This window comes from Megalops cyprinoides, chromosome 9 (assembly GCF_013368585.1).
Source record: "Megalops cyprinoides isolate fMegCyp1 chromosome 9, fMegCyp1.pri, whole genome shotgun sequence".
NCBI lineage: Eukaryota > Metazoa > Chordata > Actinopteri > Elopiformes > Megalopidae > Megalops > Megalops cyprinoides.
Window position 1 is genome coordinate 22,524,800 of NC_050591.1, and position 13,893 is coordinate 22,538,692.

Sequence of the window (13,893 nt, forward strand, 5' to 3'; positions counted from 1 at the left end):
AAACTTCAGTTATTTCATGGATAGGCTACGTTATCGTGTGCAAACGTAGCTTGATATTGAGATTTTTATATTTGCCTATTCAGCTAAAAATAGAAAAAAAAACAGTAGATTTCTCAGAGTGTAAGAACTTAATGACAGCATGGGATTACTTCTCTCTTTGTGTTGACTTCTTTAAAGGCACGTTTCCTTGAGACAAGTGTAATTGACGGCATGCACGAAACTAGCTGAGATTTATTTAAGACCCCGTGAAAACAGGAGTAAGCAATTGACCTCTATGAGAAGCCTGTTTCTCTATTTCTGTTTCCAAAAATGAAGGCGTCTTTAACATGATAAGCACTTCCAATCATAAAAGAGGACATTGACTGTAATATGTCTTAGATTTTCATCAGAACTTGTCTACTATGCTCTAAGAGAATAAAAATGCATTTAATTTCGTATCAGTTTAACTCCAGACCCCACCAACACCCAAACGGCTAAATCCTAAACATTCATCCTGAAACAAGACAGCAACGAAAATGTTGCAGTTCTTTCCTGTATGGGTCATAAAGATCGTCCCCTCCTAGCTGTCAAAAAATATGCCAATCTCGGAATTTCGGAGGTGGAACATTGCGCCTGCGCTACTTAGCCTCAAACTCCCTCCTTCAAACGCGAGCTCCGCCGGTGTTGGTTCGCTGTTACGGTGTCGCTGTGTGGAGAGGGGAAATTGGAGCGGAGCAGCGTCGCTTCGGAAACGTCAGTGAATCTTATTATAAAATATCACAGCTACACAGGCGCCCCCATCATTCCTATCACTTATACAGGCATCTTATTTCGTGACCCTTAAACGCCAGCGCCCCCTGAATTTGTTAAACCCAAAACCCAGCTATGTCGAACAAGGAGGAAAAAACCGGAGAACAAAACCAGACAAATTGGAAAGATTTTATCTACAATCCAAGGAGTGGAGAGTTCATTGGTCGCACCGCCAGCAGTTGGGGTAAGGAGCCAGCTGAGGAGCAAAAGCCGGGGTTGAGTGGTGCAAACGGGGTTGGTAATCCTAGTAAATAATGATAACCGAAATATGAATCATTTATTTATGTATGAAAATGACGACGGTCTTTGTTTTATAATTGCATTCACGCATTAATTTATTCTCGAATCATTTGTGCGACATAAAATCTAATTATTGAGTTGACTTGTGTGATTTTCGAAATTGCATTAACATAGGCTACGCAGGTTTATGGTTTTTCCCTTGATTCCCTGGAGACGTAGCACAGAAATAACCGTGGCAAATTTTCCCTAAGGATAAATAGCTTTTCCTAGCTAACGGTTAGTATAGCTATATCGTAAGGTATTTCCTCGTTTTTTTTTTACTGTACTTGCAAGAATACAGATGTTTCTGTTTTAATAGGCCTATATCTGAAAATAATAATAAACCTTGGCTTTTGACATGTCCACTGAGCAGTTTATGGACTAAACTAACATTTCACCCTTTTTTGGGATTACAGCGCTGCCAGCTACCGGAATTGCTATTTCTTAGGTACATTGATCATTTTTTCAGTAATGCTAACTGGTTCATTAAATAGCCTATATTAGGCTGCTTTTTTGATCCATATTTGTCACCACCCGGTTGCAAGCAAAACACGCATTAGGAACCTAGCTAGCTATTTAACTTAAGAGATTTAGCTGATGTTATTGGCTATTGAGAACAGAGCCGAGGAATTAACGTTTTAAACCGATTTGAGATCAAATTAATCTTTCAACGGTGAATAGAAGGCCTGCCGGTAGGCTACAGCTAATCTGTACACCCGATTGAAATATCAATTTTGTAAGTCAAAAGCTAACCGCATATCTACACAGCACATAACAATTACGGTAATTTATTGTTTTATATTTTACTAACTGTGTTGTTGCGATGATCTCAATTAGAATTTTCATAAGAGAGGGGGATTGCACCACAAAAATATTTGGGTTTGAGGACCATTCGGCACGATTCATCATGTTCCTCATGGCTGCTCTTTAGAAGGGGTTTTTCACGCGGCTGGGACTTGTGCACGGATGCGGGGGGGGGGGGGGCATAATCTAAGTATAGCCTTGCCTCGACATTTAATGACATCACTGCCGTCTTGATAACACTGAAAATAAATTTGCTTACTAATTTGAATGTAGTATTAGGTGTGCCATCGACGTGTTATGAATGTATAATCCAGGATATGGGGGTCTCAGACACCTTACGATTTGCGTGCGTGTGTGTGTGCGCGTGGAGCGGGGGTGCCGGGAGGCGGGGGGAGACGTCCGCCGGCCCTTTTCGCTGTCAGTCAATTGCCATATTCCTGACGTGTACTCCAGATTCATTTGAATTTGAAATGAACCTATTGTATTCCTATGCTGTTGGGGGGCTTATACTTCTCCGGTGCCGGCGGAAAGCGACGACAAGATGAATGATGCCATGAATCAGCCAATCCCCTTTGCCATACAGGGGACTATGTCAAGGCAATAAGACTGTAGCTGAAAAAATATTGTTCAGCGTCGAAAAATAAATGCAGATCTTTTATGCTTTCTCTGGAAATCGATGTCTATTTAGTCCTCAATTCTTAGCATTATTGTCTGTTGAAGGCTTACCACAACAGTGAACAGGCAGTTATATTCCTCGCTCAAATTTAGACCTAACATTTCAACTTTGTGTAGTCGCTAAGGTGCACCGGTGGCTGCGTTGCGTTTGCTCGAAGCTAACGCTGTGATTGACAGCCAGTGCAGTGAAGGAGAGCTCTGCAGTCATCAGGATGGGGTTTGGTGGAGGGGAAGCTGTGTTATTTCAAGGTCAGACCGATTTATGACCGGTTTATGGGAAATGCAGCAGCTACAAGAGACTTTTTGGGGGACCTGTTTCTCTGTTTTCAAGTGTGTCTGCATGTGTAAGTCCTGGTATGGGCACCAAAGCCCATCAGACCTGCTTTCACAAGTATTTCCTGTCAATGCACAGCATACCTTTGCACAGCCCAGAGCCAGGAATGTGAATCAAGCATCAAAAGATGAATGTTTTGCCATAGAAAGTGCTATTGTGATGTAATACTTAAGGAGCTGGGCTTGTGACCTGAAAGATGTAGGTTCAGTCTGGAGGAAGGCCACTTCTGTTGAACTCGTGAGATGGGCACTGAAGTTGCTGAATTGCTTTAGTTGCTGTATAAATAATAATAATAATAATAATAATAATAATAATAAAAACTATGTGCACATGTGAGCTATGTAGCTCTCCCTGGGCAAGTGTGTTAACAAATACACAATGTAATGATGGCAGCAGTGGCCAGATTGGAAATAGGGAGTCAGAAAGGTATGGTACTGACACTGAAGAAAGACAAGTTGAGCTGGGGGCAGCAGGTGGGCCTCACAGGAAGCAAATGTAGTTGTGAGGCTTGACTTGATGCAAAATGTCCTATGTGATGCCATAGACAGGTGACAGGGTGTCAACACTGTTACAGGGAAGTCTACATCATACCCCTGTGATGTAGGCTGCAGTTTCCCCGAAGTGGGAGCTGGATGGGGAAAGGGAGACAGGCAGATAGGTCGATGAGAGAGAGCAAGACAGTATTGAAGAGATAAGTGGATTGGGTCAGAGATAATGGACAGCTCCTGCTCTCCAAGCAGGCCATGTGTCCCTGCGGATTAGAGAGGCTTAGCACCATTAAACTGCACTGCGCATATGCTAGGAAAATCACAAAATCGCCGGGCTAATAACAGGTGCTATAAACTCAAATACACGTGCAGCCATGTCCATGAAAAATTGGTTCAGAAAAGAGCTGCTCATCCAATTCTTGAACGTTGGTTTCACAGGTGTTTAAATTTTTTGATGATTGGGGGGGGTAATAGTCAGAGGATGAGCAGTTACTCATGAGCTGGTGTTCACCCGGGGGAGTTCTGGATTTGAAAAGCATGCTCTTCCCCAATGGAGGCAGCCATGTGGCATTGATGTAGGCCTTCACATCAGCACAATGACTCAGTTATAGCTCTTTATCAGGGAGAAACGCTGTTCCTTTTGTACTGTTCGAGGGAGTTAGAAGAGGCGTCCTGCGGGTCACGATGATACATTGCATGAAGGACCGAGAAACATACATCATCAGTGAGAGTAGTAGAAGTACAGTGTGTGGGTGAGTGGTTGTGTTTGGAGAGGGGTAGGTTCAGGAGCTGCGAGCTTAAAAAGGGAGCACAGGTCCCATGTATTCGGAGGTGCCATGACGTTCACTCAGCGAGGATCTCACAACAGCACAGCAGGTCTCCGTTAGTGATGCAAATCCAGCAGCAGCGCCAGCGCCAGTGCTGTCGGTGAAAGAACGTGCTAACCCCACGCACTGTCCTGGTGAAGGACGGCTGCGTGAGGCGTCCAGTGGGATACGTGCTCCTGTGCGGAGCTTCTGTCCAATTGCAGTGAGGGTGAAGGGGCATAATTATCTCACTTCGCTGTCAGCGTTTTCGGGCCACGCCAGGCACCGTGAGCATCAGTGAACGTGCCTGCAAGCGTTTTGAGTTTCACACACATGCTGCCCGCCCCCCGCCCCTAACCCGCCCACCCTCTCACCCACTGTCTCTGTCCCACACTGGGCTATTTTTAAGCTAGCAGGGTGGCAAGCAGGGCGTCTGAACCGCACCAAGTATTCATTTTTAAGTATTTAGTTACAGTCAACACACCAAAGCTGTACATCAAGTACAGCTGAGCTCTGACTGCTCCAGCGAAGTCTTCCTTCTGAAGTGCGTTACTCCAGGTGAAATGGGCTCTGTTTTTTTTTTTTAACGGATTTGATGGTTTGTCGTGAATGCAACAACTGTCTGTGGAGCCGGGCCGGATTCGGGTGTGGTTGGAGCCGCAGGGATGCCCGGATGAGTGGAAGTCTCACCCTTAATGGAGCTGCTGTGTTTATGAGTTAAGTGCCCATGTGTGGAGAGGAAATTTGAGGCACCAGTATGTCTTGCAGGAAGGACTCTAATGGGACTCAGCGTGTCTGTGGGAAAGCGGAGTTTGAGCCCGGGCTTGGCCCCCTTCCAACCCACCACATATTGATCAGAGCTCGGTATTAATACGCCCCCAGTGAGCAGTGCTGGCTGGCTATGATCACTCTTGGTCAGGGAGCTCCCCCTATGATCACGTGCAGCGGTCCGTCAGAGATAAGATGACTGAACAGCTCCTGGCCTATCTCACTGTTAATGACCATTAAATGGTTTGCCTGTAGTCATAAAATGAAATTAATTGTGATCTGTTCCTGGAGCCAGTGTTTATTGGAATATTTTTCTGTGGGACTAAATTAAGATGTCACATCCTCACACACGATACCAGTGACAACAACTAAACTAAAAGTTGTTGTTTCCAGAAATATGATTTTGCTTTGAACTACAGTTTCTCTTTGATCATGTAGTGTGAGGCACAGTTTTCTAATAAATGTTCTGGTGGCAAGCATTGAATTGGGATTCGTTTCAACTCTATAAAATGAACAGACACCAAAATCGTGATGTGATTTGCCTCACTGAAGAGCGACCAATCTAAGTTCTTTTTCAAGCAAACATAGCCAAAATAAAACATGTCTGTTTTTGGTTGCATTAATCAGCCAGTCAGCCAATGAATCAACAATCAATCAATTAATCAATTACCTTGCATTGAATGTGGTGACATTAACAAAGTAACAGTGCTTCACAGAGTGCATTATGGAGAAGTAGTGAAAATTATAAAAGATGTAAGAAAAAATGGAAAGGAAATAGAGGAGCTGTGACACAATGACAAAAACGGCCTTTTAAAACCAAGCGGCATCACGATAATGGATATGCAGATAATGACTGCATAAAGGCGAGGCAGTCAAAAGTAGAAGGTGATTCACTTGCTCAGTCAGCGCACCAGTGGTTCTCATTAAAATTTGATAGGGTTTGTTTGGTCGGGTCTTGAATAGTTGTCTGTCTGTGCATACTTATGTTACGTTACGTGTGCGATTGTCACTGGAGATATGCATGACTAGCTGAACAAGACAGGCCTGACACATGGATGGAAAGTGAGACAATTTGTCTCTTAGCTGCCCCTCTTTAAGAGGGCTTAGGAGTCCCCCCTTCCTCCTGGAAATATCTCAAACAGCACCTGAATTCTGTATGTGTGTGTAACAGTCCCCCTACCCTCACTGTATTGTTACATTCCCTACACTCACTGTGCTGTGATACTCCCTCACTGTGCCTGTAACACTCCCTACACTCACTGTACTGTAATGCTCCCCTATCATGCTGTAACTTTCCCCTTCTCCTCACAGTGCTGTAACACACGCCCTGCTTTCCCTGTGCTGTAACACTCCCTCTGTCCTCAGTGTGACGTAACGTCCCCCCTGCTGCTGCTCTGCTGTAACGGTCCCACTGTCTTGCTGTGCTGTAACACTCCTTCATTCTTGCTGCGTTGTAACCAACTGTCCTCCCCCACATTCTATATATAGAAACAGTCTCCCTCTGAGACTTCCAGAAAGGAGAAATGCATCTATAATTAAACTCTCTCTTTCTCTGTCAATCTCTGCACTGAAGAAAGTGTCAGTTGCTGTTGCGTGAGGCCCAGTGTTTTTCCCTGGATCACATTTCTCTAGATGTTGTGAAAGTGCACCCAACCACATACTTTATGTTCTGTCCTCAGCTTCTTCACGTAGTGGAAAACACTACTGCCCCCATGAACAGACCCCCTGTTATGGAGAAAACTTCTCTGTAGTTCCAGATGGACAGTGTTTCAGTGAAAGCTCAATGTGTGATTGATGTGGTGGAAGTTTTGTAGGGGAAAGGGAGTAGTGTTGATGAGGTGGATTCATATGCATTTGTATCTCTCCCCAGGCAGAATGACAGTAGTGAAGCTGCATGGCTGCTGGGTTATTATTATGCTGTTTTTTTTTTTTTTTATGAATGAGTGAAATCATTCATGTGATTGAGTGAATGAGTAGGGCTGAACAGAATACTGGGTCAAATAATCAGGTCATGTGATCTGCAGTGCTGGGAAGAATGCTTTTGATTATGTGCAGGATAATTACTCCCTTTCTCCTCCTCTGTCTCTTGCTCCCTCCCCCTCTCTTTCTCTCTTTCTCTCTCCCTAGCCCTCATCTTCCTCTTCTATCTGATCTTCTATGGATTCCTGGCAGGAATGTTCTCGCTCACCATGTGGGTTATGCTGCAGACGCTGGACGACTACACTCCAAAGTACCGGGACAGAGTCTCCAATCCAGGTGACCCACGTCGCAATGTAATGTCCCTGCAACGTAACAGAGAGGCTGTCAAACACAGAACCCCATTATAGAACAGTGGGAGAGGAGTTGTAACCCAGAAAGAGTGAAAGAGGTGGGGGGAAAGGGAGAAAATTGTATTTAAAAAATAGAGTACAGACAGGGGATTAACCATCATTAGCAGGCTACCTTGATAGACTGTGCTCGCTTTGTAGGCAACAAGAAGTCGAGATCACACAACAGGCACAACGTCATAACAAAAGTAGCAGTACAGGGGAGTAAGGGAAAAAACGCCAAAGATAACGAAACTCTTTTATAGTTCACACCTTACAGGGCATGGATAGAACATCTACTCGCTTGGAATTAGCAGAGGTGTGCAGTACTGACAGCCTGGTATGCAGCTGCTTTGTGTCATTGTCCATGGTCTCAGAGTCAGGATTAAGATGGAGTGTCATTACGCAACAGCCTGGGGATGGAGTGGGAGTGGGCATGGACCATGGACTTTGTGTGTGTCTTGACATGGAGCTCTGGGCTGGAGCAGCCTGCCCCTAACCCCCCCCCCCCCCAAACCAATGCGTCAGCATCGCTCCAGTCACCCTCCTGTGGGACGTTCAGTCGCATCTGTCATCTCCAACACACTGTAACTCCCCCCCCCCCCACACACACAGACACTTTCCTCTCCTCCTTTCTACTACTAACGTTGCACGTCTCTCTTTCACTCTCATTTTGTCTCACTCTGTCTCCCCTTGCATCTTCCTTTCACTCCTCCTCTCATGTCAGGATTGAGGTGTGATGTAGCGGTTAGGAAACCAAGTTTGGAGCCAGGCTCAGATCTCAGTTGTGGTGTTGTGCCCTAGGGAAAGGTGCTCAACCTGATCTGCTTCAGTAAATGTCCAGATATACAAATTGGTAATACTTAAAAAAGCATCTACTAAGCAAATTACATAATAAGCATTTATATTGCATTTGCAAAGAAAGAGGCTTAAGAGAAATAACACAGTTTTATGATGTCTCAGGAGGGAATTGGTATCTTGTTGATCATTGGCCATTCCCTGTATCTCCCTCCCAGGACTGGTGATTAGGCCCAAGTACATGGAAATTCTCTTTAACCGGACGGATCCTTCCAAGTATCTGAAGTATGTCCAGCACCTGGAGTCTTTCCTGCAGCGTAAGTCCCAGCCTACCTGTACACGTGTAGTTACTTTTCGTTCAGTAAATATATAATTGCTTTTCATACAGGGTTTGTTCAACATATACTTACGGGACTTGCAGGGTTTATTGCCAGAGAGTGTGGGAGCACGTGCAAGTAATCATATGTAGCATCAGTCCATAATGCATCCAGGTTTTGTTTATTTATTCATTGTATTGACCATTATTATCTGAAGAAAGTCTGACTGCTCTGATCCTATTTATTCTGAAAAGCTGAGAACTACTCATTTACCCAGACACTGCTGAAAATGTCTGATATCAGCTGATGTAAGATGATGTGAACTGGTGTAAGCTGTGTAAGCAGACTGGAGTCTGGAAGTGTGCGTAAGGGAATATGAGAGCGTTTGAGTGTGAGAGAGTTTGTGAGTACGGCAGAGGGTTATCGCTGTGACATTCTTACGTGCATGTGTGTGTGTCTGTATTTCTGAGTTTGCTTGTTTGTAAATGTGTGTGTGTGTGTGTGTGTGTTCTCTCCATGCTGACCCAACTTGGCGCTGTCTCTCAGCGTATAACGACACGGAGCAGGAGCAGAATGAGATGTGTTTGGCGGGGCGGTACTTCGACCAGGACGCGCAGGAGGAGAAGAAGGTGTGTCAGTTCAAGCGCAGCTTCCTCAGGCAGTGCTCGGGCCTGTCTGACACCACCTTCGGGTACTCCGCTGGAAAGCCCTGCGTCCTGGTCAAGATGAACAGAGTGAGTGCCTCCTCTGTCCTCCTCCTCTCGCTCTGCCACCCTTCCCGCCTCTCTTCAGTCCATTTATTTCTCCTCGATCCCTCCCTCTCGCTCCAGTTTTCTCTTTGGGGTTTTTCAGAAACAGAGTCTCCCCACATGGCCTCAGCCTCTGGTGGCTGTGCGTTCTCAAAGTAAACAGTGACTGTGTCTGAAATTAGCCATTTCTTGGGAGTAGTGGGGATAAAGCACTCAGAGACTCAGTGGACAAACACTAGATTAAAGGTAAGGTTTACCGCTGAGGTTCCTGGCTATAGTTCCCGGAGGATAAGGGGCCACTCCTGTGTCATCAGTGTTAGTGCAGCTGAGGGTTATCTGTAGCTGTATCAGGTTATTTGGCATTGGCAGGAAGACGTGTTTTGAGGCGAGACGTACTTTCTCACACCCCTCCCCCTCGTGCCCTAGGACAGTTGGTGGCAGGTGCAGGGCTATCTTCTTCGTACAGGCATTCACACATGCGAGCACGCACACACACCCAGAGATGCATACTTATGTACCCACCCACACACACACAAGCACACACACTAAGCAACACACATACCCACACACAGACAGACACATACTCTCTGCAAATGCTTGAGCACTCAAGCATGCATTCACACCCACATGGACAGAAATGTACACACACACACACGGGCGCGCACACCACAGGTGCACATGCATGCCCACACAGACAACACACATGCATACATACTTACAAACAAGCACACATGTAGATTTATGCATGTATACATGTGTGTACACAGTTTCTGTAGCCTGACTGCTGTTTTCCCCATGCTTTTAAACTGTTTTTTTTTTCCATTTGTAATATTCCTTTCTTCACAAGTTTTGAAGCCTCATTCATATAAAGAAGGTAGGAAGAAGCTGAAAATAAACATTTTAATCTGTTGATTTCTGTCTCTCTTCCACCCAGATTATCGGTCTGAAACCACAAGGTAATCCGTATATCAACTGCACTGCCAAGGTAGGTCAGATTTATCCACACACACATATGTGTGTGTGTGTGTGTGTGTGTGTGTTTGTGCTCTTTTTTGTGCTGTATTGTATGAAATGGAGTGTGAGTCTATGTGGGTGAGTCTGTGAGACACAGTGTGAGTTGTTATGTTTGTACTTAACTTCGCTCCATGCTGACTGCAGTAAAATGGAGAGTAAGCCTGGGTCTTAGTGCTGGCCATGTCCGTGGGCAGGCCTTGTGGTACAGATGGGGCAAACGTGGATGTTGTGTCTGGATCTACCATGAATGCTCAGGTCCATTGTTTCCCTGGGACTAATGTACTAGACATACCAGATAAATTGGCAAAAAAATGGAACTGATATAATCCACGTAAATACAAATGAAACTCAGATTTGTGATTCTGATGCCCTGAAACAGCAGTTCACAATTTTAGGTGACAATCCTCCAAATCAAAAGAAAATGCTTGTTTTGTCTGGTCTGTGAGTTGCCTACATTCGGTGCTCTCAGACTTTTAGTTGACTCTTGGCCCTAAATGCCTGCATAGAAGAAAATGTCAATTGTGGAACAGCTTAGATTTTTGAACATTAAGGGCAATTTTGGGAGAGACCTGTTTTTTTTTTTTGGCTGGCCAAAAATCATAGTAAAAAACAAAAAATGTTTACATTGACATCAGGCTTCTACCATCCACCCCCACTCTCTATAAAACAACCACCCATGAGAGCATCATTTCAAGTAACAGTGTCACGAATGAAGATACTATATGCTTATGATAGGTGATAAACAAGTATCAGGATATGGGAACTACTGCTACCTACTGCTGAGGAACCTTGTGATTATTTATCCTCAGTGTGAACTTCTGTTTCTCACAGCTCTCTCTGACAGATCTTCCAGAGGCTCTGATATGTGACATCACACCACCTATGTGGGGGCTCTGATATGTGACATCACACCACCTATGTGGGGGATTGGGCAAGCCACGTCTCCCCTGCGGGTGTAAAATTGTATAATCGCTAATCACTCTTGGCTACAGTGCCTTCCTCCTAACAAAGTTTTTTGGCTGTTCAGAGAAGAGACACTGAGAGAAGAGCTTTGGGATAACTGAACCTGCTTCTCCCCTCCTCACCTGTTGGGGGGAGTATACAGGCCTTGGCTGGTCTAATCTAGCAGTTGAACTGAACACGCATGCATATGGTGGTGGTTGTGAACATGTATTTTTGGTGGAGCAAATGTGTAAGATTGTATCTTCTGCTTCTACTCAGAAATAGTCCTACTGTGCACATGCAGAAACTGTACTAGCACATGCAAAGCAAGCTGACAGTGGTTTCACCTTACGGAATGTCACTGCTTTAGGTGTTGCTGATGCAAATTGCAGCGTGTGAATTGATGCCATGACATTCTGTCATGCGTATGACTCCACCCTGCTGCAAGACATGCTACATGCCAAGCTCAAATTTTGAGCCCACAACCATGTGGTATTCTTTAGTCCAGAACCCAGAACCAAATGAGCTTTGTGCTGACCCCGCCTGAATTTCAGGAACAGATATGAAAGAGTGATCTGACCCATCACATTACCCAGATTGCTCTTTAGCTGTGAATAATTCACAGCCACCAATTGGCATATGAAACTCACATCACAACAACACTGTGTGCATAGAGACCGAGATCACCATGGCAACACGGTTCTCCTTCACAGGTCCTATTAAGACCACATGTCTGATTGGTTAGGATAGATGAGATTCCATGGGCTAATGCACCTCACGCTGTGTGTTTCTGTATGTTGGTGACTGTGTATATGTGTATGCAGTCAAGAGAAAGTGAAAGAGTGCTCTGTGTCTGGGTGTGCATGTCCATGCTCGTTTCTATGAGCGTGTATGTTTGTGTGAGATTTTGCAGTATAATTCTGTGGAAGCTGGGAGCCAGTGAAGCAGTCCTGAGCAGGTGTCAGTCTATGAACCCCTGCAGGGGGTACCTGGCATGACCCCCCTATATACACAGTCTAGTTCAATGGTCTGAATTTTCCTCATCCTCCTCTTCCTCACACAGAGAGAACACCCTCTGCAGATGCTGTACTTCCCCGGTGAAGGAAAGTTTGACAAGATGTACTTTCCTTATTATGGGAAAAAAGCCCACGTAAGTACAGCTTTACCCAGACTTTCAAGTGAAAAGGAAAGTGTGTGATTTAAAAAAAATCAGCCTAACAGATATTTGGTGTGTGATGGTAAAGAGTTGAAAGCAAACGATTAGATGGAATGAAAGGAAACTTTTGTAGGAATACACGTCGGTGCACTTATGGTTGATATAACATAAAGAGCGCTTGTCCTTTAGGTGTTACCTGTCTCTGCAGACTCATGTGTGCCTTAAATATGTATTAATGGCAGTTAAGGATATGTATATAGCACCTTTCGTGGATATCAAAGCGCATTGCAGTGAGTAGGATGGTGCCTTAACCACCAGAATGCTCACCATACACTGGCTAAAAGTGGGCAGGGAGGGATTTATTCAGATAATTAAAGTAGAGGCTGATCACATGGTCAGATTGAGAGAAAGGTGTTGGGAATTTTACTAGGACACAGGGGAACTCCCTTCTCTCTTCAGTAAGTACCATAGGATCTTTGATGACCATATTTAATCAGCACCAAGGTGCACAGATATGATTCATGAGGTGGTGCTGCCGGGGTTGAGTGACTGTCTCCCGCCTCTATCTCTCTCTCTCTCTCTCTCTCTCACCCCCCCCCCCCCTTTCTCTCTCCCCCCTGCTTGCTCTCTCAGCCAAAATATGTCCAGCCTCTGGTTGCGGTCAAGCTGCTGCTGACGAAGGAGGATTACAACACGGAGATCACAGTCGAGTGCAGAATTGACGGCTCTGACCTGCGGAACAACGATGACCGAGACAAGTTCTTGGGCCGCGTGACATTCAAAGTAAAGGTGACAGAGTAGGCCGGGGCTACCGGAACTGCACAATGCCCAACCTTGTGTGTATCTACACCCCGCCCCCACCTCCCCGCTCCCCCCACCCCTCCCATTCTGCCTGGGACTGGCACCGCTCCTGTACTGAAGGGCCGGGCTGTGTGTGAGTGTGTCTGGGGAGGGGTTGCTGTCGGTAGCACGATGGCGTGCTTCCGGACTTTCCGTTTAAACCCCCTAGTGTGTTGCTGCCTTCGTTCCCCTGCCTGCCTCTCCCTCAGCCATCCCCTCCCCTCCCCCCCAGCCCCCTACTGGAAACATCCTGCCCTGACTTCCTGCTGTCTTGAACAAGACCACGAGCGTCCAACAACATTGTGTCGTACCCGGGACCTGTAAATAGCTGTATTTGAAGCCTCGAATTGCTGTGTTTTCCTCTCTCGTGCGGTGTATCATGCAGAATGTGCTGTGAAGTTTCTGTGTACATATTTAATGGATCCAAGCAACCACTGTTTTTCTGTCATAGCTCACAATGTCTGACCACTGTAAGAAATCAGAATAAATTTAAAAATAAGAAATAATTTTAAAGTATTGAAAAAAAAAACACTTAAAAAGCCCAAAAATATATAAATCAAGCTGAACCTGACAAATGTTTAAAGGGATTTTTTAACCTCTGCAGGAGTCTTGGTTTCTGCAGATGCCTTAAGACCTGTATGGAGAAAATCTGAAATAAAGGTGATTTTAAACAAACAGTGTATTCGTGTGTTCACAACAAGGATGTGTAGACAGTGTGTGTGTTTGTTCTTTCTGACGCATGTACATACATGGATGGATACTGGTACATTTTTCTGTTGTTGTTTTTATATAGAAACATGCCCAAGCCACAATTTGAAATTTCTTTAC

At 45.0% G+C, this 13,893-nt stretch overlaps 1 protein-coding gene across 1 annotated transcript; it reads left to right on the forward strand.

Moving 5' to 3' along the window:
* Positions 1–638: 638 nt before the first annotated feature.
* atp1b3b (ATPase Na+/K+ transporting subunit beta 3b) lies at positions 639–13,699 on the forward strand. The gene is made up of 7 exons (XM_036536714.1): positions 639–973; positions 7,071–7,199; positions 8,266–8,364; positions 8,911–9,098; positions 10,048–10,098; positions 12,133–12,219; positions 12,859–13,699. Exons 1-7 carry the CDS (start codon positions 865–867, stop codon positions 13,024–13,026), a joined length of 831 nt encoding a protein of 276 aa, XP_036392607.1. The 5' UTR covers positions 639–864; the 3' UTR covers positions 13,027–13,699.
* Positions 13,700–13,893: the final 194 nt, after the last annotated feature.

Excerpts from the sequence above, each read along its gene's own strand:
- atp1b3b (XM_036536714.1), top strand. The coding sequence starts at position 865 with ATGTCGAACAAGGAGGAAAAAACCGGAGAACAAAACCAGACAAATTGG. Across the intron at positions 974-7,070 it reads TCGCACCGCCAGCAGTTGGG|CCCTCATCTTCCTCTTCTAT; the intron begins GTAAGGAGCCAG and ends CTCTCTCCCTAG. Across the intron at positions 12,220-12,858 it reads ATTATGGGAAAAAAGCCCAC|CCAAAATATGTCCAGCCTCT; the intron begins GTAAGTACAGCT and ends TTGCTCTCTCAG.